The following is a 21370-nucleotide window of genomic DNA, read 5'->3' as shown; positions in this document are numbered from 1 at the left end:
ATGTCCGACTGGGACGGGAGCCCCGAGGGGGAGCGGGCTGTGCGCCCCCGGCCCTGGGCCGCCCCTGCCGCCGGCCCGCAGTGCCGCCCGCCGGGCACCATTCCGCGGGGCCGCGGCCCCGTGCAGGGCGACGGGGGATGGAGGGGCTACGGGCGGCGTGGGAGGGGCGCGGTCAGCCCCGCAGGGGAGGAGTGGGAGCCGCGAGGCGGTGACGGTTCCGGCGGCCCGGGGCGGGCGGCGCGGCAATGGAGGCCCCGAGCGGCCGCCGGCCGGGCGCCGAGCACCGAGCCGCCCCTGTGCTTCCACGTCGACAGCGCCCTGGTCGGGGCTCTCATAGGTAATGACGAGTACGCCCCTGCCCCCCGGGCTCTTGTCCCGCTGCCGTACGGGAGTGGGGAGCAGCAGAGCACCTGGCCCTCTTTCTGTGTCCCGAGGGAATGCATGCCTGCCTTCCGTCGCTCCAGACCCGGAAAGGCCCCACCCACGGCTGGGTGCTTTTGTAGGGTTTCTGCCTCTCACCAGGGAAGCTTTTTCTCCCTAGAGTGGTTGGGCTGACGACTGTTTCTTATAACCAGCAGTCTGCAAGTGGGCTGAAGCCCCTCTCTAGTCACCTGGAGGAAGGGTGGCAGTCTCCTGAGCTTGTTTAACTGCTCCATCTCTTCAACTGAGGAGCCTTCCCCTACACAAACACCTTGGTTTTGGTTAGTTGCCAGAAAAAGTTTAGGTAACCTACATTTGCCATGAGTTTGGCGTCAAAAGTTCTTTTCTTTGTGGATGCATGGACATATGAAGGTCTTGGGTTTTGGTCACAACCAAAATACTTAAAATTAATGTGTATTTTTTGGCAGTTTGTCCTAAATCTGTGTAATACCCGCTGCTTATCTTTATAACAGGTAGGGGCGGAAGTAAAATTAAAGAACTCGAGGAATCTTCAGGTTCCAGGATAAAGGTACTATGTGCTATGTGTCATCAAGATCTGGGCTCTGTTGGGAACATACTTGATTTTGTTGCTAGTTATGTCAGGAAGGATGTTTCAATATCTTGATAATTCCACTGTTTTACAAGTATTGGTAAAAAGGAAGTGGACTTGATAGTGCAATTTGAATGGTATGTGAAAATAGGAAAAGGTGATTACATTTTTTTTTTTCCTTAAGTGTGCATTTATTTCCTTTTCTTTTAGAAAGAATTCTGCTCTTGGGAGGAGAATTTAAATTTCAGGGAAAAAAGGGTCAAATACTGGTTTCAGTCTTATATAGTCTTTGCAGTATTAAAAGAAACTCAGTAATGTTTTGTGAACATAGATTACAAGAGGGACCTATGACGCTGAAGTAAAGATTTTCGGCAGCCTTGATGTGCAAAACAAAGCCAAGATGTTGATAGACGATGCTATTCTGGAAAGTTCTGGACAAAACAACAACAGAGGTTGGACTGAGAAAGGCAAGTGTAGGTTTGGGGGGAAAATACTATGGATTGTCTTTCCATATATTTAGTAGTTTGGTGAAGTGTTTTTATATTATTAGCATTTTACAAAGTGAATTAACTTTTACCTTGCTCTGGGACAGTGGCATACCTCCTTAAAACAGAAATACCTAGACCTCCATCATTCACAGCTATGGGCTTTCCAGTTTTCCCCTCCCCTCACCCCAAATGCCAGGCTTCTATGAAAATCTGTTCCTGTGTTTTTTCAACAGTTTTAATGGATGCAGAATGTTATACCACTTGGTTTCTTGCTTTATCAATCTGATTCCTTCAAAATACCTATATTGGGTCTAGTGTAAGCTTTAATGTAGTATCTGTGGGGTACTAAAATTCAGTAAACGTTTGTAACAGTAGTCTGTAAAGTGCTGATTGTAGCATGGGCAGTGCTGACATCTTACTACTTCCATGGGAAGTTAATGTTTAAGATTTGATGTTGCACTTTACACCTGACTTTACTGGGCTTTCTTGTGGTAACTTTGTCTGTTATATGGATACATAAATAATTATTGTATGTTGAGATGCTGCTTATATTATTGATATGTCTTGTATGTGTTCCCAGCAACTTTTACACAGGGAAACACCATCCATAGTTGTTGATCTGAGGAACTGATGAGGGAGAAGGTATCCAAGGGCTGTGTTTCAGGGTAGGAATGGGGTAGTTCTATATTTTGTTTTTAGAAGTGCCTCAGAAAATGGATGGGTATGTTTCAGGAGACTAGAAATAGTTAAGACTTCCTTAGTATGTGTGACTGTGTTTTCCCTGTATTTCCTGCTTTTCCACTAATTTTCCACATAGTTGCGTTACCATTTATATCTTCAGTGCAAAATCTTACTTTCTTACTTGCCTCATCAAAGAAGAAGTACAGAATATAACTAGACTCAGACTTTATATTGTGGTGGTGTCAGATGCTTTTGAAGTGAACTTTGCTCTTGTAGCTCTTAAAGCTTTCTGTCTGCATATCATCTACTGGATTCACAAGTTTCTCAAAAGCCTGCTGCACAACAAGCCTTACTTATAGATAGAGGAGCAGCATTTCAAGGCCTGTTAATGCATTATTTAAGTAGATAAAGAAGTTGAAATGTTTCCCTTTTTTTCTCAGAACTGAATTTGTACAGGTTTTAGCAATATTTCAGGGCAGAGACCTGGGAAAGAATTTTGCAGTTTCGTGTTTCATGTCTGTTCAAAATCTATGAGGACTTACTATAGAAAAAGAAAATAAGGGGAGAGATTGCTGCTGCACACTGCAACAGATTCCATCAAACAGCATCATTTGGTACTAACTTTGCAGGAAAAACCTTAGACATCATCAAGCCTGAAAATAACCCAAAGAAATCAGTGATTAACTGGGACTCTCTTCGAGAAAACAGAGCCAAATATGAAGCTATGAAGTGGGCAGGTTAGTTTTAAATTTTGATTGTATGATACTTGTTTTTATGTGATGAATCTGTTGAATGCTTATGTGTTTTGGATTCTTGCTCTGAGATGACTGAATCTTTCACTGTCCAAACTAGTTAAGCATTTGCAGTGAAGTAATCATATTAGCACTTCTCAGCATGGTCACGGAGAACACTGCAATTGTTGTGGAAGACTTAAACCTGCCACTCAATTGGCATTTTGACTTCACCCCTTGAAAATAGTGTTATTTTATATGTGCCCACAGAAAAAAAAAAATCTGAGAATTAGTAAATATTGGACTGTATATGTTAGTAGAAACTATTTTAGAACTTGAAATGTAGGGAGACAGCTCTTTTGCAGACACTGAAGTGTTTGTCTCAGCTGTCATCTTTTACATGGGCAAAAATAGTCTTTATCAGTTTAGTCTCCTAGCTTAAGGCACTATTGAGGTTTGGGGATTTCCTTCTTAAGCTTTAGCAGACTTACACTGAATCTGTATTACTTCTTGCTGATTCAAGTTAATTTTTCTGATTGTTGAAGACTTGCCTCCAATTGAGAAAAACTTCTATAAAGAATCATCAAGGACTGCATCTATGTCAGAAGAAGAAGTGAAACTGTGGCGGTAAGATCATTCCTTTAAGAAATCATCTGCTTGGCAAAAATTGCTTTTAAGGTATAAACCCTGGAAAATAGATGAAATGCTGAGACAGAAGCTTTAATGTTGGTGTCTTCTTAGGAACTCTTTCTTGGGAATGAAACAATAACTAGCAGATGAGTTCCTATTAGTTGCTTGGAAAATTAGGTATTATCTGCTTCTCTGAAAGTGTTTTGTCTAGTTACATTTCAGAACAGGAAAATCTCAAGACGTATCACTTGGCTTTTGGCTGTTTCTTTGCCTTTCATGGAGACAGCATGTTCGTGTTTTCTAGATCCTTCCAAATAGGATTATTTGCATGTTTAATACCTCTTGGCTGCTATTTTTCCCACATGTATTTTAGTCAAATACCATCTTCAAAACAAATTTCAACTTCTGTTACTGTTGTCTTCCTTTCTATCTTGTCTTTACACGTACATCCTGGTTATTGTTTCAGTTAACTGTATCTATTTACTTTGATACAACAATCTCCATCAGTACTTTGCAAGGAAAACATCTGTTTCAAGCGATTCAGTTCAGGCTTTGTTAATAGTTTCAACCCTTTTCAGTAGTTCTAATGAACTTGTGAACATTACTGAAGTGTTAACTTTTTATTGCAAAGTGTCTTTTTTTGGTTTTTTTTTGCACACCAGAGAAACTGCCACAGGGAGCAAAGCATGGAACTGAGCAAAGTATATGGGTGTGTTATTGTTAGAGGTTGTCAGAATTACAGAACATTGTTTCATAGGTTCAGAGCATCTATTGAGGAATAGCACTTGTGTGATAAAGGAATGTTTTTTCTGTTTCATCCAATCTGTTTGCTTTAAGGAAAAACAAGACAGTAACTGAAAAAAACTAATTCCATAATCATGAGGGAAAGTTGAATTGCCCATTCTTTTCCTAGCTTACACCCCACTTGAGGAAAAAACTTTTTACTGAATGGAATCTGCAGAGGAGTACAGGACTGAAATTAATATGTTTATGCATATTAATATCTCTTAATTGGGGGGAACCTTGGAAGATCAGTTTTTAATGTAGTTTTTTATTTGTGTTGTGCTTTGGGTTTTGTTTGGGTTTGGGTGGTTGGTTGTTTGGGGGGTTTTTTTTGAGCTTGTCTTGCTGAACACTTTTTTCCTAAATTGTTCTATTTGTATTCTCTAGATATCCAGGGAGCTGCTCTGCAAATATTTGGAAAAGGTTTTTGTCAGATTATAGGATTCTGACTAAGAAGCCAAATCCATTCCTCTGAGTTCTGGGTTGTCTTTAGGTTTAAAAACTCACCACAGTTACTTAATTTGTAATAGAGTATATTGTAGTCTGACATAGCAGGACTACATTTCACATCAATAGCCATATATAACTTTAAATTAGTCATTCTTAAGAAAGAGTTGTAATTGATGCCTCCAGGAGAAGTGTTTCTGTAGTAAGACTTTCTTAAGAATTAGAAGAATAATTCACCCATTCAAGAGCCTAAACTTGTTTTTTTGTTGTTCCAGGAATTTAAAAAAAGTTAAGAAGGGCAGTCTTTTGTGTTAACTCTACTTTTTCAGATAATGAGACTTTAAAGAAATTGCACTGCTTTAATTCTATACAGAAAAGAAAATAATAATATAACTTGTGATGATTTAAAAGAAGGCGAAAAGCGCTGCATTCCCAATCCTGTTTGTAACTTTGAAGATGTATTTGAGCATTATCCTGATATTATGACTAACATAAGAAGAGTTGGTTTTCAAAAGCCTACACCAATTCAGGTATGTCTTAAATTTTGATGACTTTTCAACTGAAGCTTAAGAGAAAAATAAGAAGTACATTTGAGTATTTTTTGTGTTATGTTAGTCCCAGGCATGGCCGATCATACTCCAAGGAATTGATCTTATCGGTATAGCACAGACTGGTACTGGGAAGACATTAGCATACCTGATGCCTGGATTCATTCACTTGACTTCACAACCAATGTAAGGACTGCTCAAATGTCTGACTTGTTTAGCTGTGCATACTTCCTCCCACACCCACCTTCTATGTGATGATTTTCTAATATAGTGGATAAAAATCATACATTGGAAGAAAAAATATAAGTCTGGTGAAATAAGTCCCAAACTTGTCAGCATAGATTCTGCTAGCAGCAGTGTACTGAGGACAGTATAAAAATGTTTGAACAATGTAAAAATGTTTGATGTCAGGTGTGATGGACTTTGCCTATCCCTATATACCCACATTCTACATGTGCTTTGTTGTAGAAGCAGAGATCAGCGTGAGGGGCCAGGAATGTTAGTCCTTGCTCCCACTCGAGAACTGGCACTTCAAGTGGAGGCAGAATGTTCAAAGTATTCATACAAAGGAATTAAAAGGTAGTTTGTTTCTCACTTGTTAAGTAATTTTTTTTTTGTCCTACCACTTGTAACTTAATTCACTTAATAAAATAATTGCATTGTAGACAGCAATAAGATCTTCCTGATCCTTCTCCTCTTCAGGATGCACAAGCCTGGTTACCAGCTTCTCATGTCATGAGTTCCTTGTCATGTCATGTCATGCACATCTTCTTGGCCATCTCGGTAGCTGCTTGCTGGATTTGTTCCAGAACGAATATGGTTGTATTGTAATAGAGGCAGGGGGTACTAAACTGGATATTGTGCTTGAAATGTGGTGTCACAAGTACTGGCTAAAGGGGAATAACGAGTTTTAATCATGAGTTCTGCAGGCTCCCTTCTCCAAAGTATACAGCTGACTTTCTTTTCTGTGGGGTTACACTGCTGAATAATGTTTAGTTTCTTGCCCACCCAGATCTTCTCTGCAAAGCCATCTTCTATCATGGTGGCCCTCAGTCACAGGGTAATTCCATCCCTGTCTTTGTTTTTGTTAAACTTTTGTGGGATTTTCATCAGTCCATTTCTCTAACCTTTTTGTGTTTCTTCTGAGTAACAGCCTGACTCTCTAGTGTATCTACTTAACTTTGTATAGCATTCAGAATAACTCGTCTTCACTTAACAGCAAAACATCTGACTTTTGATCATAGTGTTTAGAAAATCCTTTCCATACCTTCATCTGTTTTTTTGTATAAATATTTTCAGAAAAACTGTTACACTCCAGATTTTAAGCCATAAACTGCCCTGCATGGTTACATTTTGTTCAAGACTTTTTAGAAGTCTTTTGGTTCATTATAACCTCAAATTTGCATCCAGAGAAAGAGTCACATGCTATTCTCTAAGAGAACTTTTTTTTTAATTTAGAGAGAAAAATAATGTATTTTGGCAAAAGTTTTTACAGGAGTAAAATTCAACCAAGAAAAGCATTTTATTAAAACACTCAGCAAAAAAACTCAGTTCACAGAACACCCACTGCAAACAGTATACCAGCTTTAGTAAAACATAATTAATTGGTTTTAAGTTACCCACGAGAGAAGGAAAAGACTAAAAGAAGAAAACAGATTAAAAGGGTAAAGAAAAAGAGGAAAGGAAAAATGGTTACCAACAAGATTCAATGATTCACATGGTACAGGCAGCAGGAGAAAAGAGAGAGAGCAAGCTCACACGGAGTTCTTATACAGTTTAGTTTTCCCTCCCAGGCAGGACATCCAGTCAGTGCCTTCCAGGCCAGAGTGAGCTGTGCTGTAGCAGTCTCAGGCTGCAGGGTGTGGTGTGGTCTGGCTGCCAGGCAGGTCTGCCTTGCCTTGACTGACAGCCCAGCTACATGGCCGTCAGCTGTGCCCTGTGCTCTCAGGGACCCAGCCCCCTTAGCTGCAGGCTCTGTGCTCTCAGCAGGCATTATGTGATACGGCAGCCTTACCAGGTACCTGCAGGTCCAGGCCCAGCCCTTCCCTTCCCCACACACACTCACAGGGAGTTGGTTCCAACCCATATCAGTAATTCACTGAGATTCTGATCCAGTACCTCACAACAACCCAAAACATACTCAAGCTTAATAGCTATCACCCTTACTTTCATGATTATTTTCACTGCAGTTTCAGCAGGAAACTAATGGTGAAGTGTTGAGGGAGTGTCATTCAGTGTTAATTTCATTAATTATTGTGAGACTGTCAGTCACACTTACTGTATTCCTTCCTCTTCTTAAAACCAGGTGATGCTTTCTAAAATGAAGCCATATGTTGCCATTTATTTGAAAAGGATTGATTTGCGTTGAAACTTAATATATTACTTCTAAAACATTTTATTTTACAGTATTTGCATATACGGCGGTGGGGACCGAAAAGGACAGATAGATGTGGTTACCAAAGGTGTGGATATTGTTATTGCTACTCCAGGCAGACTGAATGATCTTCAAATGAACAACTTCATAAATTTGAAGAGCATAACATACTTGGCAAGTGGCTGATTTGGAATGAGTAATGCACCAGTTGGAAAATGGTTGACTCAGTTTGAATTTAAGCTTTAATGGAGTTTTCTTTAAAGCTCTAAAGTTTTAATTAGAACTTAACATTGAGATTGGTGTCAGAGGGATGATTCATACTTAGCATAATTGCATTGCACATGTGGAATATTCTCTAGAAAAAAACAAAATAGCCTTCTAGTACAGTAGGCATTTTAAAGATGCTAAATTGTTATTTCAGTAATGTTTGGTGTTCTAAAGTTTGCTTTGTCAGAATTAGTTACTACTGGATGGAATGCCTCTCCGAAGTTGTCTTTTCCTTTTTAAAGGTTAACTGTGACTCGAGTTCTTTCTAGAACTTGAGCAGTAAGCACCAGAATCACACACAGATCTTTAAATGTCGGGGAACTGGCTTTCTTTTGATCTCAGTGGAAAAATATCTCTGTAAACATGTACGAATCTGAATGTCTTCATTTCATTCTTGCCTTTTACTGTGCTGGACACATAAAACCATTTGTAAGATATTTCAGTTTATTCAAATTTTTTCTAACTTGTCTGTTAAATTGGTGAGTTGCTGCCTTGTTTGACAATTTGGCCCTGCTTTCTGTCCACTCCCCTCTGAGAGTTAAATACTACTATGCTGTAGCAAGTTAGCTGCAATTTTAGGTAATAGTTGTGAGCTTACTGGCAAGTAAAGCAATGTGTAATGAACCAAAATCAGTTGTTTCAGTTCTTTGGGACTTAATCTCATAAAGCAAAAGTAAGGAAATTGGAATTGTGCTTGAAAAATTGGGAAGCATTTAGGAGAAAGAGTATAGTAAAAATATATATCATTCATGAAGTAGAATATAGAAGGTAGATTGGAGTAGTCCTTTTGTCCTTCAAATACAAAAAAAAAAAAAAAAGAATATAAAACTTACCAAGGACTTAATTGAAAACAGAGGAAAAAAAATAATTTTCACATTAAGAACTGGCTTGTGAGAATTTCTTGCTAAGAAATAGAACTGAAATGCACAATATTAACAAACAAATAAATAGTATAGATAAAAAGAAACCTAAAATTGTGTTATTTGGGAAACGTCCAGCTTATAAAACAGAACCTGGCTTTGAAACATTTGAAAAACTTGGTGCTAATAACTACTTATTTATTACAGCCTTTCGTCTTTATTAGACAGCTGTCTGAAATAAGGAAAGTAAACTTCAGTTACTCTGATCCATCTAATAGACATACTTGGGTGCTTTCTTTTCCCTTTCCAGCAAAGTACCAGTGGGCTTAATAGCACAGAAGGCTTCTACTGCTGATAAGGGCATAGTAGCCAACTCTGTATTTAAAATTAGTGATGTTTCAGCCTTGCCATTCAATTTTAATCCATGTGGTTAATGAAATCTCTCTGAACCTTCTGAAAGTAAAGAGAATTAAATCAAGAAATAGAATTCTTGTCTTCTATCTCTCAGTTAATGATTTGTTATTATTTCAGAAATTTACATAAATAATGTCCTAAAAACCTTTTATATAAAAAATATCTGAAAATAATGGAACAGCAAAATTGGGAGAGTAGAAAGGGGTTATCATCAAAATCTTCTATAAGTGACTAGAAAATATCAGTACTTAAAAACACAATTCATATAACTTTAATTTTCAACTAGAGTTTGTATAAATCAAAGGAGATAAATGAGTCTTGGATGTCTGTCTTTCACAAGTTCACTTTTGAACTCTAGTTCCAAAGAATCGTAGTCAGTCCTCCAGCTCACTTGTTCTCTTCCATTTTTTTTTCTACCAGATGAAACAAGCTTGAGCTCTGGGAGTTCTGCAGAGTTTTGTCCTAGTGTGAGCCAAAATGTATGCCCTGGCTTTTTTCCTTCTTCTAATGGGGAACTAAATTGATAACTGATATTTTGATCCTATATGAGATCTCTAATGAGGTAGAAATTAGATTTCCCCTTTAGATTACCAAAAATTTCTCATTGAAAGTGTGTTGTGAGGGTTGTTTCCCTCTGGGTTTGGTTAGTTATGATTTTTGTTGTGTTTTTTTTTATTCTGTGTTTAGTTTTAGGCATCCAACAAATTACTGATAAAAGAAACAATTGTTTTATCTTCATTGAGTTTGTGCTCTTAAAGGTGCTGTGGATTTTCTTTTTCATTTGTATTACTCAATGAGAAAGTGACAAGGAAATTGAAGAGGTAAAATACAAGTTAAACAGGTTTTGCTGCAAGTTATGAAGTGGATTCTGCAATTAAAACTGTTACCATTAAAATCATCTGCTGTGTAATGTCATGCTGAAAACCTTATCTAAGGAACTAGGCAGAATAAATCACCTTGTTTCTGAGCAGGTATTAGATGAGGCTGACAGAATGTTGGATATGGGATTTGAACCTCAGATAATGAAGATCCTAATAGACGTGAGACCTGACAGACAAACTGTTATGACGAGGTATCTAAAAATAATAGTGCTCATTACTTGAACGCTGTAAACATAAGGTTATTGAACAAGTTAATTTAAAAACAAAGGTGTCAGTTTATTAAAACTTTTGCTAGTTTACTTTCTAATTCTGTCTATCAGTCCTAATGAATCATTTCACTATATTTTTTCAATTTTATACTGCCTTTTCTGATGTTTTATATCAGAAGTGAATCTTCTTCAACTGTAAAGACTATCAAGTCTCCCAAAAAGGAGGTAGGACTGCTAGAATTTGCTATATCAGTATGAAGTGCCAACTTCCACTTCTGCGTCTGGGACCATACGACTATCCTGACCTTCTGATCAGTGTCTGTGCTAGTCTGTACTTGGATTAACGTTGAAGTTATGAAGCTTTTGGGAACTTAACAATAGAATATCCCAACAGTAATTTTTGTTACTCTATTTTGCATTGGAGCTATGGTTTTAGAGATGAAACTGACTAGAAACTTGCTTATTAGCTATTGTTGAACTACTAAACTCACCTTAGGCTTCATTAGAAAGGCTCCATAATTGTTGTATGTACCTTTAACCAAAAAAGTTGTCTTTCAAGCTTGAGTGCTGTTTACGTTCTAACTATTATGTAAGCTCACCATTGTAATTGCATGCATAAGTGTTTCACTGATGTATAAGGAAGAAAAGAAAGAAATAGGTAAAATTAATGAATTGGAGAGGATTTTGCAGACTAATCTCATGTATCTGTGTTCCTCTTCACTTTCTCTTTAGTGCTACTTGGCCTGATGGTGTTCGTCGCCTAGCAAAATCCTATTTGAAAAATCCCATGATTGTATATGTTGGCACTCTTGACTTAGCAGTAAGTTGTCCTGTTGTTTTTGTTTTCTTTTCCTTGCTTTTGTAAGCCTACAGTTAAACCAGGAAAGTTTTTGCTTGTAACTATATGTGACTAAATGCATGTAACTTTTAAAATCAATCTGAACTTTCAAGACAGAGTTCCATAATATCTGTTTTAAAGTTTCCTTAAAAGTTTAGAACCAACTAAAAATTAAAAAAGTATAGAAGAGCTTTGTTCTTTATGCTTCTGTAACAACATCTTGAAGTCTTAGCTCTTCAGTAGAAGACATCACAAGCAACAATTATCAGTCACATTGAATGTTTGTTGTACTTTGCCAGGTGGTTTTGCATGAACCCTTATTTTTGCAGCCTTCACTTCCGTTCAGCAAGTTCTTGTTTTAGTACTTAGTTTTCCTTCTGAAGGCCTTCCTTCTAATGCATACAGGTCCTCATCTGAACCTGTGTTTCTTTCTCAAAGGGAGTGGGAGCTCTGTACCAAACTCCTGGAGGGCACTTGTCTGGAATGGGAAGTATGTGTTAGAGTAAGAACTGTCTTTAAAGTTCAAAACTTTTAAAATGTGGGGTAGTTGCATACTTGCCATTGTTGTGCAGCTACGTGTAGTTGGCTTCAGTACCAGCAGAATTTACAGAAACAGTACTTCTCCCAAGATCTTAGGAAATTTTCCTTTTCAGTTTCACTTTTTTTAGTGATAGCAAATGAGGAAACTTATTATCCAGTACATGTTTAGGTAGAAATGGAGGGAAAATGTGCTTTTCATCTATTCTGTTCAGAACTACACATTTATCAAAGGGCATATCCTGTCAAAGACAGAAGATAGGAATTTGAAAGACATCAACTGCTGTTGTAGCTCTCTATCTAATTCCTTCATCTCTTTTTACGGGAGGGGGCTTCTCTTAATTGAAGAGGTGATGTCTAGGGAGAAGGGTTTCTCTGTGGAAAGAGAATCTTGACGTATGTGATTGATTCTTCAGCTCTTGCCACAAGAACATGATACTATGCTGTGAGAATGTCTAGACCTTTATACTACTCATGTGGTGTAGCTTAGGCATTCTGTGGTAACCTTCAGATATAATGGAGCAAAGATTTTATTAATGAACTGTTGTTGGAATAAGTAGACAGAACTGATGATTTCAAATAGATTTACAGAACCTTCTTCAAAAGGCTTGTAATTTCAAGTAAGACTGACATTGTTCCAACTTGCTTTGGATAAACATGAAATACACTCAAAGAGTTTCAATCTGATTTTCACTACTACTAGAATTATTTATTTCACCTCACTAATCTGTACCCTTTAAATCTCTTCAGATACATGGATTGGCAAACTGCTTAAAGATAAATTCCTAAAGCAACCAAGAGACAAAAAAATCTCCACTGTTTGAACTCCAAACTGATACATACTTTGTGTTTTAAATAGTTTTTCATGGTATCTTTTTATTAATTTTGTAATATGGGAATTAACGGAAAAAAATAATGTTCTAATCTGTTTCTACTTAACATCCCTTTTCACTATTTGACAGGCAGTAAATACAGTAGAACAAAGAGTTGTCATTATTGCTGAGGAGGAAAAGAGAGCTTTCATGCATTGCTTCATTGAGTCTATGAAGCCAAAAGATAAGGTCATCATATTTGTGGGAAAAAAGCTTACGTATGTAATCACTTTCCAATATCATATCTGTTCTTTTTTTGATTTTTCCCTAACAAAAATACTTAGGAGTTTCTTAGTTCACATAATAATGACCAAGTCTAGGAGCTCTTGTCCACAATGTGCTGGTAGTAGTACTATTTTTATTTATTTATTCCTTTGTATTGACTGTATCTTTTTTAACATCCTTAGTGGTGGTGGTAAGTCTCAGGTTTTTTCACATAAAGTTATATGTTAAGATGCTTGGGGATACGTGAATGCAATGTACTGTTTACTTTCATACACAGCTGATGCATACAAGACCTGATTGGGGGGGACTTGGTCATTGTACCATACCTGAACTTTTTGACTGAACGATGCAAAAATAATCTGATATTTCTTTTAAATATAAATAAGGGTAAACATTTCTGGGGGGAGTAGTCTTGCTTTCATACTGTTTTATAATAAAGGTCCGCTGACCTAGGTATGGTTTTGTCCTTGGGCACACGTTTAGCTTTTGTTGTCATGTTATGTTTTTGACCTAAATCTAGATACTGCACTTTTTTCTTTTTTCTTTTTTTTAAGAACTATTGCTTTATTTCATCCTAGAGCTGATGACTTAGCAAGCGACTTTGGTATCCAAGGAATTCCAGTACAGTCACTTCACGGTAACAGGGAACAGTGTGATCGAGAACAGGCTTTAGATGACTTCAAGAAAGGTGAGTTTGTACTGAAGTGCTGGTTTGAGAGGCAGGCTTTTAAAGGTTTTTGTGTTCAGATGCTTGTCTATTTGTAAGTGCTGTGTCTCTTTTGTACCATAAAAATAAAAATGTTAAAGAGCTCTGAATTATGTGTATTAATTTGACAAACGAAGCAGCAAATAAAGAGATTGCTCTTTAAGAAAATTTGGAATGTCTTAAGAGTTTAGTAATTTAAAATAAGGTTTATTTTAGTACTGACATCTCTGGAAAAGTCAGTATTGTGTTAGTCTACAGAATGGTAAATTTAAGTGTCAGTGAGGGTGCTTTCAGGGAAACAGTTCTGTTCCAGATTATGTCGGTAGGGTTATGCCTTGGGGTTATGTGAACACCTGCTAATAAACAAGAGTGTTAGTTGAGAATATGGTGGTTAAAGTTTCTGCTCTTCTCACAGACTCTTTATATCATATAACAAGGCATGTTTCTTACTTCTGCACACTGCTGTCCTACTTATGAAATGCAAATAATAGTAAAATGATGTTCTGAGTGCTTACCACCTTGAGAGCTACCTCAGTGTGATCTGCAACGAGCATTTTTTCCTTTATGCATTAAGAATAATAAGCGCATTAAAAGCTAGAAAACCAATAGGCTGGAGTATGTTTTCTGTTTGTTCCATAAATTCCCATTCTTTTTCTGTTGTACTTATTTTAGGCAAAGTTAGAATATTGGTAGCTACTGACTTAGCATCCCGTGGCCTTGATGTGCATGATATTACTCATGTTTTTAACTTCGATTTCCCTCGCAACATTGAAGAGTATGTTCACAGAGTAGGTCGTACTGGAAGAGCAGGGTAAGCGTTTACCAGAAAATAGTAATGTATTATCAATGTTTTGTTATGTTTTATGCACTGCATTCTTGTAAAATTCTAGAGCTACAAGTGACATGGGGTGGGGAAGTTAAGACTTAAGTCTATCAAAGGATGGTTTAGAAACACACTGCTTTGTTTTTTAAATTGTTTACCTTCAATTTAACTGAACTAAGTTTTACACTTTTTCTCTTTATTGAATGATGTTTGAAAGCTGATTTAAATGTGAGGAAGAATTACAGTTCAAAACAATGTCTGCATAGATATTCTGAAATGTTGCTTCTTTGTTTCTCTCTTCACGAGCTGCTAAGTTGTTTAATTTTCTAGACAGCATGTTAGGGGAAAAATACCTAAATTCAAAGTCCTCAGCCTATCATGGTGGTTTAGTTTGGTGTTTGCACTTTTGGATGCTGCATTTCTAGGTTGGTACAAGTGTGACTTTTCTCATGTATGTGTTTATTTTAATCATGATATGAATGTGTGTCTCTTTGTACTTAAATATGTTGTTTTTATGCTAGGTTCATTATCTAAAAGTCTGAATTAGTTGTGCCTTTGCTCCATTTCAGGAGAATTGCTGTATTCTGGTCTTTATGAACCGTTGCTCTCTGTCATGTGCATAGTAAATACTCAAGCCACTTTTATCTACCAGCTCAGTAATATTTCCTGTAGTACAGTTTATTAGTGCATAGGTCAGTAGAAAAAAACCTGACAACAGTTGTTTTGAAGATCAACACTTACCTCATTCCTTGTCTAGGCGCTCTGGGGAGGCAGTAACGCTGGTCACGAAGAACGATTGGAAGTTTGCTTCTGAGCTGATTGAAATTCTGGAAAGAACAAATCAAGTAAGAATATATTACTGGCTAAGATTTATACAGGTTCTAGGTTAACACCTGAAGCAGGTCATGAAGCCTATTTAGACCTTTCTTGGTGAACGTTTGTAGTGTTTTGGGGAAAAACATGGGTATTGAAGTCTCTCTTGTCCTGGATAACCTTAGAAGTATTTTACCTTACAGATGATTCCCAAAAAAGAACTGTGAACTTTAAGCAAAGCCTTCCATGTCCAAAGAAAAAGTAACTAACATAGGCACACACTGAGGTCTGCAGGAGAATAATAGGGTCTATTTTGTTCCATTTGTATTTTACTTCCGGATTCATGTACCAATGTTCTTGTTTAAGGGTAAATATTAACAATATTTATATCAGAAGAAGCTCAACTATCTATATGTTTATTATATCTGACAATTCTGTTACCTGCATGTACTTTTCCAAGCTATCTTTCTTACTGATGCTTTTAAATAGTATGGGAAATAGGACTGGAATGTGATTTCTTTCTTAAAGGAAATATATTTTTTTCTTGACACCATATCTGAGAAACAAGAGACAATTTTGCTGCTGTTTCTTGCTGTAACAAGAAACAGTATTTTGCCTGATTTATGTAGTAAATCCCCAGTTCATGCCCTGTTTTGAGCTGAAATTTTGCTTGGTTGGTTGAGGGTTTTTTTGTTTGGACGGATGGGAGTATTAGTACAAACTAAATGGCTTTTACCTGGAACCTGTGGCTGTTACTGTGGACACTCTTACTCAAACTTTAAAGTCTGGGTTAGAGCTTCACCTGAATCTTTTGGTTTACAACTCCTCTTTGAAAGATGTTATGTCACTTCATTGCAAACCTAGTAAGATGCTTCTGAGGGAGGAAAAGGAGGGGAAAAAAAAAGCAATTGCCACCTAATAATTTCTAAAGTTGCAGATTTGAGGTTTATGGCTGAGCTGGGGTTTTTCTGGGTTTGGTTTTATTTTTATTCAGAAAATGTAAGAGGTGAAACCAGTAATGATACTTTGAAGCTACTTAAGTGGAAATTAGAGGTGCCTTGTTTTGTATTCTGAGTCAACCGTTACCTTCCAAGCCTTGACTCCAGGTGTAGACCACTGGTTTGTGGTTTTTTTTTTTTTAAGGTGTGATAACTCAACTAGGAACAGTCTCTGAGTTCAGAGGATCTCTGAATCCTTGCTTTCAAGGATTACTTTTAGCTGCAGCATTATTCTCAAACTTACTTTCATCTGCTAGGGAAGTAACCATAAAGATAAGATGGTTGTTTTTTGTATTTTTCTCGTGACAATGGAAATACCGTTATTTCAGTCTTAAAGCATCATGTAAAAGGGAAGAAGAGCAAACATGATCTGAAGGTTCAGAATACTTCAATTTCAAAAGAAGTAAACTGCATTTGTTAGCCAGATGTTCTCCATGTATCTCCTATATCCTTGCTTCTTCCCACTCTTGCCTTGTGCCTGCTCAAAAACCACTCTTGAAAGAAATTGTTGCAATTTTAGTTGGAATAAATTATGCTTCAAGCTGTAGGAGATCTGATACTGTGGAAGAAAATCATTCAGTGTTTCAACTGAAAACTAACTTTGTCTCATTACTTCTATCTCTGATGATAATAGTCCATAGTGACTTTCAGCTAGAGGTGCATCCTTTTTCACTTTATTTTTAAATAATGTTCTAAAGCTTAGGCAGAATAGACTGTTCCAGAAGCATCATATTCTGTGGACTTCTGATAGCCAGGGCAGCTGTTTACCAGTAAGAGTAATTCACCACATAAAATACATACTAGTGAGCTTATTTATGCCAGCTCAAGAAAAAGTTGCTGATGGCAAATGGCAAGCACTGCTGAATTATAAGGCCTGACAAAAGAAATGGGAACTAGAGGAATATACCTTCCTGTTCCATCAGACCCTTTGTCCTGGCTGCATTTTCTTCCTGTCCAAGCACCACCAAGCCTAGGCATTCTTAGGAAGACGAAAAAAGTATTGACACTTGTTTGCACTATACTGTTTGCACTGTATTTGTGCCACTGGCAGAGGGACAAATGACACAGACTGAGCACTCACACTAATACCACGTTCACACACTGCTTTTTGCTCTGATCAGGACACTGATTCTGGGCTGGGTGAGCTCCACCTGCTGTATGGCTACATACTGTCACAGGTTGTTGAAGCAGGCTGCTTTTGATAGGTTCATGACCCAAGACCTCTCTTGACAGTACAGTCACCCATAACGCTTCTTGCAGTACACATTGCATTAGTGTCAGCATTGTGCCTGACCTGGTTTAAGGAGACTTGTTGGACACTGCCCTTTGACATGAGCAAAAGAATAGTCTATGGTTTTTTTCATTCAGTGGTCACTGTCGCTCAGCCTCATAAGTCTGTTGGTAATCCTTCACACCAGGCTTTAGTCCTTATGAATGTGAGCAACTCTGAGGTGTTGATGATACTACTCACCTTCTTTTCCACATAATTACAAACATGCCAAAAAGATCTTACTGAGGTGCTCTTGTGACCTCCCAGTGGTGGGAGAACTGACTGCTTTCTCCTTCTTTTCTTGTCTTTTAGAATCATAGAATCATAAAATTAACTGGGTTGGAAGAGACCTCCAAGATCATCAAGACCAACCCTTGATCCAACCCCACTGTGATTACTAGATCATGGCACTCAGTGCCACATCCAGCCTCATCTTAAAAACCTCCAGGGACGGTGAATCCACCACCTCTCTGGGCAGCCCATTCCAATGCCTGATCACTCTCTCTGTAAAGAACTTCTTTCTAATATTCAACCTAAACCTCCCTGACAGAGCTTAAGCCTGTGCCCTCTTGTCCTGCTGCTGATTGCCTGGGAGAAGGGACTGACCCCCACCTAGCTACAACCTCCTTTCAGGGAGTTGTAGAGAGTGATGAGGTCACCCTTGAGCCTCCTCTTCTCCAGACTAAACAACCCCAGCTCCCTCAGCCTCTCCTCGTAGGACTTGTGCTCAAGCCCCTTCACCAGCCTGGTTGCTCTTCTCTGGACCTGCTCCAGCACCTCAATGTCTTTCCTGAACTGAGGGGCCCAGAACTGAACACGGCACTCCAGGTCTGGCCTCAGTAGTGCTGAGTACAGGGGAAGGATCTCTTCCCTGCTCCTGCTGGCCACACTGTTCCTGATCCAGGCCAGGATGCCTTCTTGGCCACCTGGGCACACTGCTGGCTCACGTTCAGCTTCCTGTCAATCAGCACCCCCAGATCCCTTTCCACCTGGCTGCTCTCCAGCCACTCTGTGCCCAGCCTTTAGCACTGCAGGGAGTTGTTGAACTTCATCCCGTTGGAATCAGCCCAACTCTCCAGCCTGTCCAGGTCCCTCTGCAGAGCCCTCCTGCCTTCCAGCAGGTCGACACTCCCTCCCAACTTGGTGTTTTCTGCAAATTTGCTGATGATGGACTCAATCCCCTCATCCAAATCATTGATAAAGATGTTAAACAGGACTGGGCCCAGCACTGATCCCTGGGGGACACCACTGGTGACCGGCCGCCAGCTGGATGCAGCCCCGTTCACCAGCACTCTCTGTGCCCGGCCCTCCAGCCAGTTCTTAACCCAGCACAGAGTGCCCCTGTCCAAGCCATGGGCTGCCAGCTTTTCCAGGAATATATTATGGGAGACAGTGTCAAAGGCTTTGCTGAAGTCCAGATAGACACATCCACAGCCTTTCCCTCATCCACCAGGCGGGTCACCTGATCGTAAAAGGAGATCAGGTTGGTCAGACAGGACCTGCCCCTCCTAAACCTGTGCTGGCTGGGTCTGATCCCTTGTCCATCCTGTAGGTGCTGTGTGATTGCACTCAGGATGATCTGCTCTTTGGCAGGTATCTTTAGCAGCATATCTTTTAGCTTTGTTACATGCACATGAGAACCGTTCCTATCAAAACATTTTGAAGTCTCAAAATTTCTCTTTAAAGTCTCTTAAAACTTCCATGAAGAATTTCATGTCAACATTCAAATATATGTATATAGCATGGTATTCCCTGTTAGTGGCATTGGATGTTTTTACCAGCTGTTCATTATCACTGAAAGATAAACTTCTGTCTGAAATGCAGTGATGTAATTAGCTGGTTATATGTTGTCATCAGATATGGTCATACAAGCAGAGGTATGTAATTGAAAATCCAGGGACACTATTTTTCAGTATATTTCATTACAATTTTATGTAAAAAGATTTCTCTATGCATCTCTACAGAAAAGAACCTGCAAAGTGACAGAAGCCAGATAAGTAATCAATAGCATTTTTATACAGCAGAGTCTGAAATTTTAGATTTATGTAAAACTGACCTTGTTTTTCTGCTGCTTTCTTATCAGGTAGTTCCTGACGAGCTTATTGCAATGGCAGAAAGGTACAAAGAATTTCAAACCAGAAAAGAAAAAGATATACAAAGACCTTGGAGAAAGCTCTCAAAATAACTGTAATCCCTTGAAGCTACTGAAACAAAGTGATCATAGTTAGTGTTAGCATCTCTGGGCTTGAATTTATAAGTTTCATTTCTCATTTGATTGTTTTCTGTACCTGCCCATTTAAATAAACCATTTAAATTGGTTTCGGGAGGGGTGATTAAATGCAGTATTGATATATATGAATATAAAATATAATTTTTCATTTTATTTTCAGAGAACTGAATTTGTCATTGTAAGCAATGTTTGCCAATGTAGCTTCAAAATACTGTACTTTTGCCTTGATATGTCACATCTGCCACAGGCACAAAGAAGTATTTCTAAGGATAACTTACTTATTTGAAAACTGCTCTCTTTGTAGTAACTTCTGTTTGCTGAAGCAAGTTTTAAAGAAAACTTAAAAGTCTTTTTTGTTAAGACTTTTTTTGAGAGGTCTGCATTTTCTTCTAATGGAAGAGAGGATGACAAGAAGTCCATTTTTGTGGTTAACTGGGGAAAAAACAGCTTCTACTCTTATTTTCATGGATGTAATATTCTAGCATAAAGAAGAAAACCAGAGTTTATTAGAGCCATGTTAACAAAAGTCATGGAGAAACGAATACACTTGAAGGTCAGCTTTTATTTCCTTCAGATAAAGTTGATTCACATTTTATATTTGGATGTCAGTTTCTGTCACACAGACTCCTACAGATAGTGGGGCATATTTTCTCTCTTTGGAATTTATATGGGAAGAAGTTATTCCTTCATTTGTTGCTTGGTCTGAACTTGTGTTTATGTGTCATATGAGTAAATTAATAAACTGAATTTAGTGAAATGAAAATATTTTAATGAAATTATTCTATAAATGTTCTTTTGATCTTGCCTCTTTATCTGCTCAAAATTGAGGTGGAATCTTGGCATTATTTCAGCCGGTAAGTTATTTTGCCTTCAAAAATAGGCTAAAAATACAGACTTGCCACGGCTTCTTCAGGAAGATGCAAAATATGTATTTACCTGGAGCTCAGCAGTTCCCAAATGCTGTGTATTTCTCACCTGCACAATTTTAGTAATAGGAAATAATTTTTTTTTCCCTAACACAAATTTTTTCAACATGAGAAAAACAGAGCTGAATTTAATTTCAAGAGTGTCACATTCATGCTGCATTTTGGTTTTGATAACCTTTCATATCAAGTCTTCCTCTTTGATAGGGGTTGAAAGATGCATTTCTTTCTACAAGATTTATGATACAAATACTCATTGGCACAGTAACTTTAACTGAGTTGTAGCATATTAGACAGTGATTGCTTCCTATCCGAAGTCCAGTGAAAAGACTCAATTCCAAAGAAATTCTGAAGACTCAGAAAGGAAAAGTTGCTTCAGGAACTTCATATTATTTTGATACAACATTCTCTCTCTATTCACCATTCCTGGTGATTGTCCTCTGCAACAGGTCTTCATCCACTCAAGCAATCTGGCATTGTTCTGATTAATGTCAAAGTAACTCCAGTGACTTTTTTTTTCTTTTGAAAGCAAGAGTGTATTTTGGATATTCTGCAGAGGATCTTCATTTTAAATAGTCATTTTTCCCTTTATGCACTTTTTGATGCCTTTGTACTTAGAAATGTAGAAATTACATGTAGGAAATCAACTATTGCAAATTCTTCTGTATCTTCTTAGTGTACCTTGCATATATTTTGCAGGTGACATCTGCATTTGGATAGGGAAGGTAAGTATTACTTAAATCATCCCATTTCTTTTAAGGATTAAGGCTAAGCAGTGTGACTGAAGTATGCAATTTTCTCTTGGTGTTCTTGATTTTATTTTGGTTTTGGGTTTTTTTGTATCACCAGACT

General features: G+C 38.0%; 1 protein-coding gene across 1 annotated transcript; it reads left to right on the top strand.

Annotated features, from left to right (window-relative positions):
• On the top strand, window positions 1-20387 carry DDX43 (DEAD-box helicase 43). Its single transcript, XM_027884196.1, has 16 exons — window positions 1-337; window positions 894-949; window positions 1302-1437; window positions 2769-2876; window positions 3416-3497; window positions 5104-5260; window positions 5346-5464; window positions 5747-5857; window positions 7685-7826; window positions 10165-10265; window positions 11016-11103; window positions 12621-12748; window positions 13334-13443; window positions 14134-14272; window positions 15042-15129; window positions 19449-20387. Exons 1-16 carry the CDS (start codon window positions 1-3, stop codon window positions 19548-19550), a joined length of 2004 nt encoding a protein of 667 aa, XP_027739997.1. The 3' UTR covers window positions 19551-20387.
• Window positions 20388-21370: the final 983 nt, after the last annotated feature.

The sequence above is a fragment of the Empidonax traillii genome, unplaced genomic scaffold (assembly GCF_003031625.1).
Source record: "Empidonax traillii isolate 1590-97213 ecotype Southwest subspecies unplaced genomic scaffold, ASM303162v1 scaffold139:size1643147, whole genome shotgun sequence".
In the NCBI taxonomy this organism is placed as follows: Eukaryota; Metazoa; Chordata; class Aves; order Passeriformes; family Tyrannidae; genus Empidonax; species Empidonax traillii.
The sequence above is the reverse complement of the archived record's forward strand: the minus strand, read 5'-3'. Positions and strand labels throughout refer to the sequence as shown.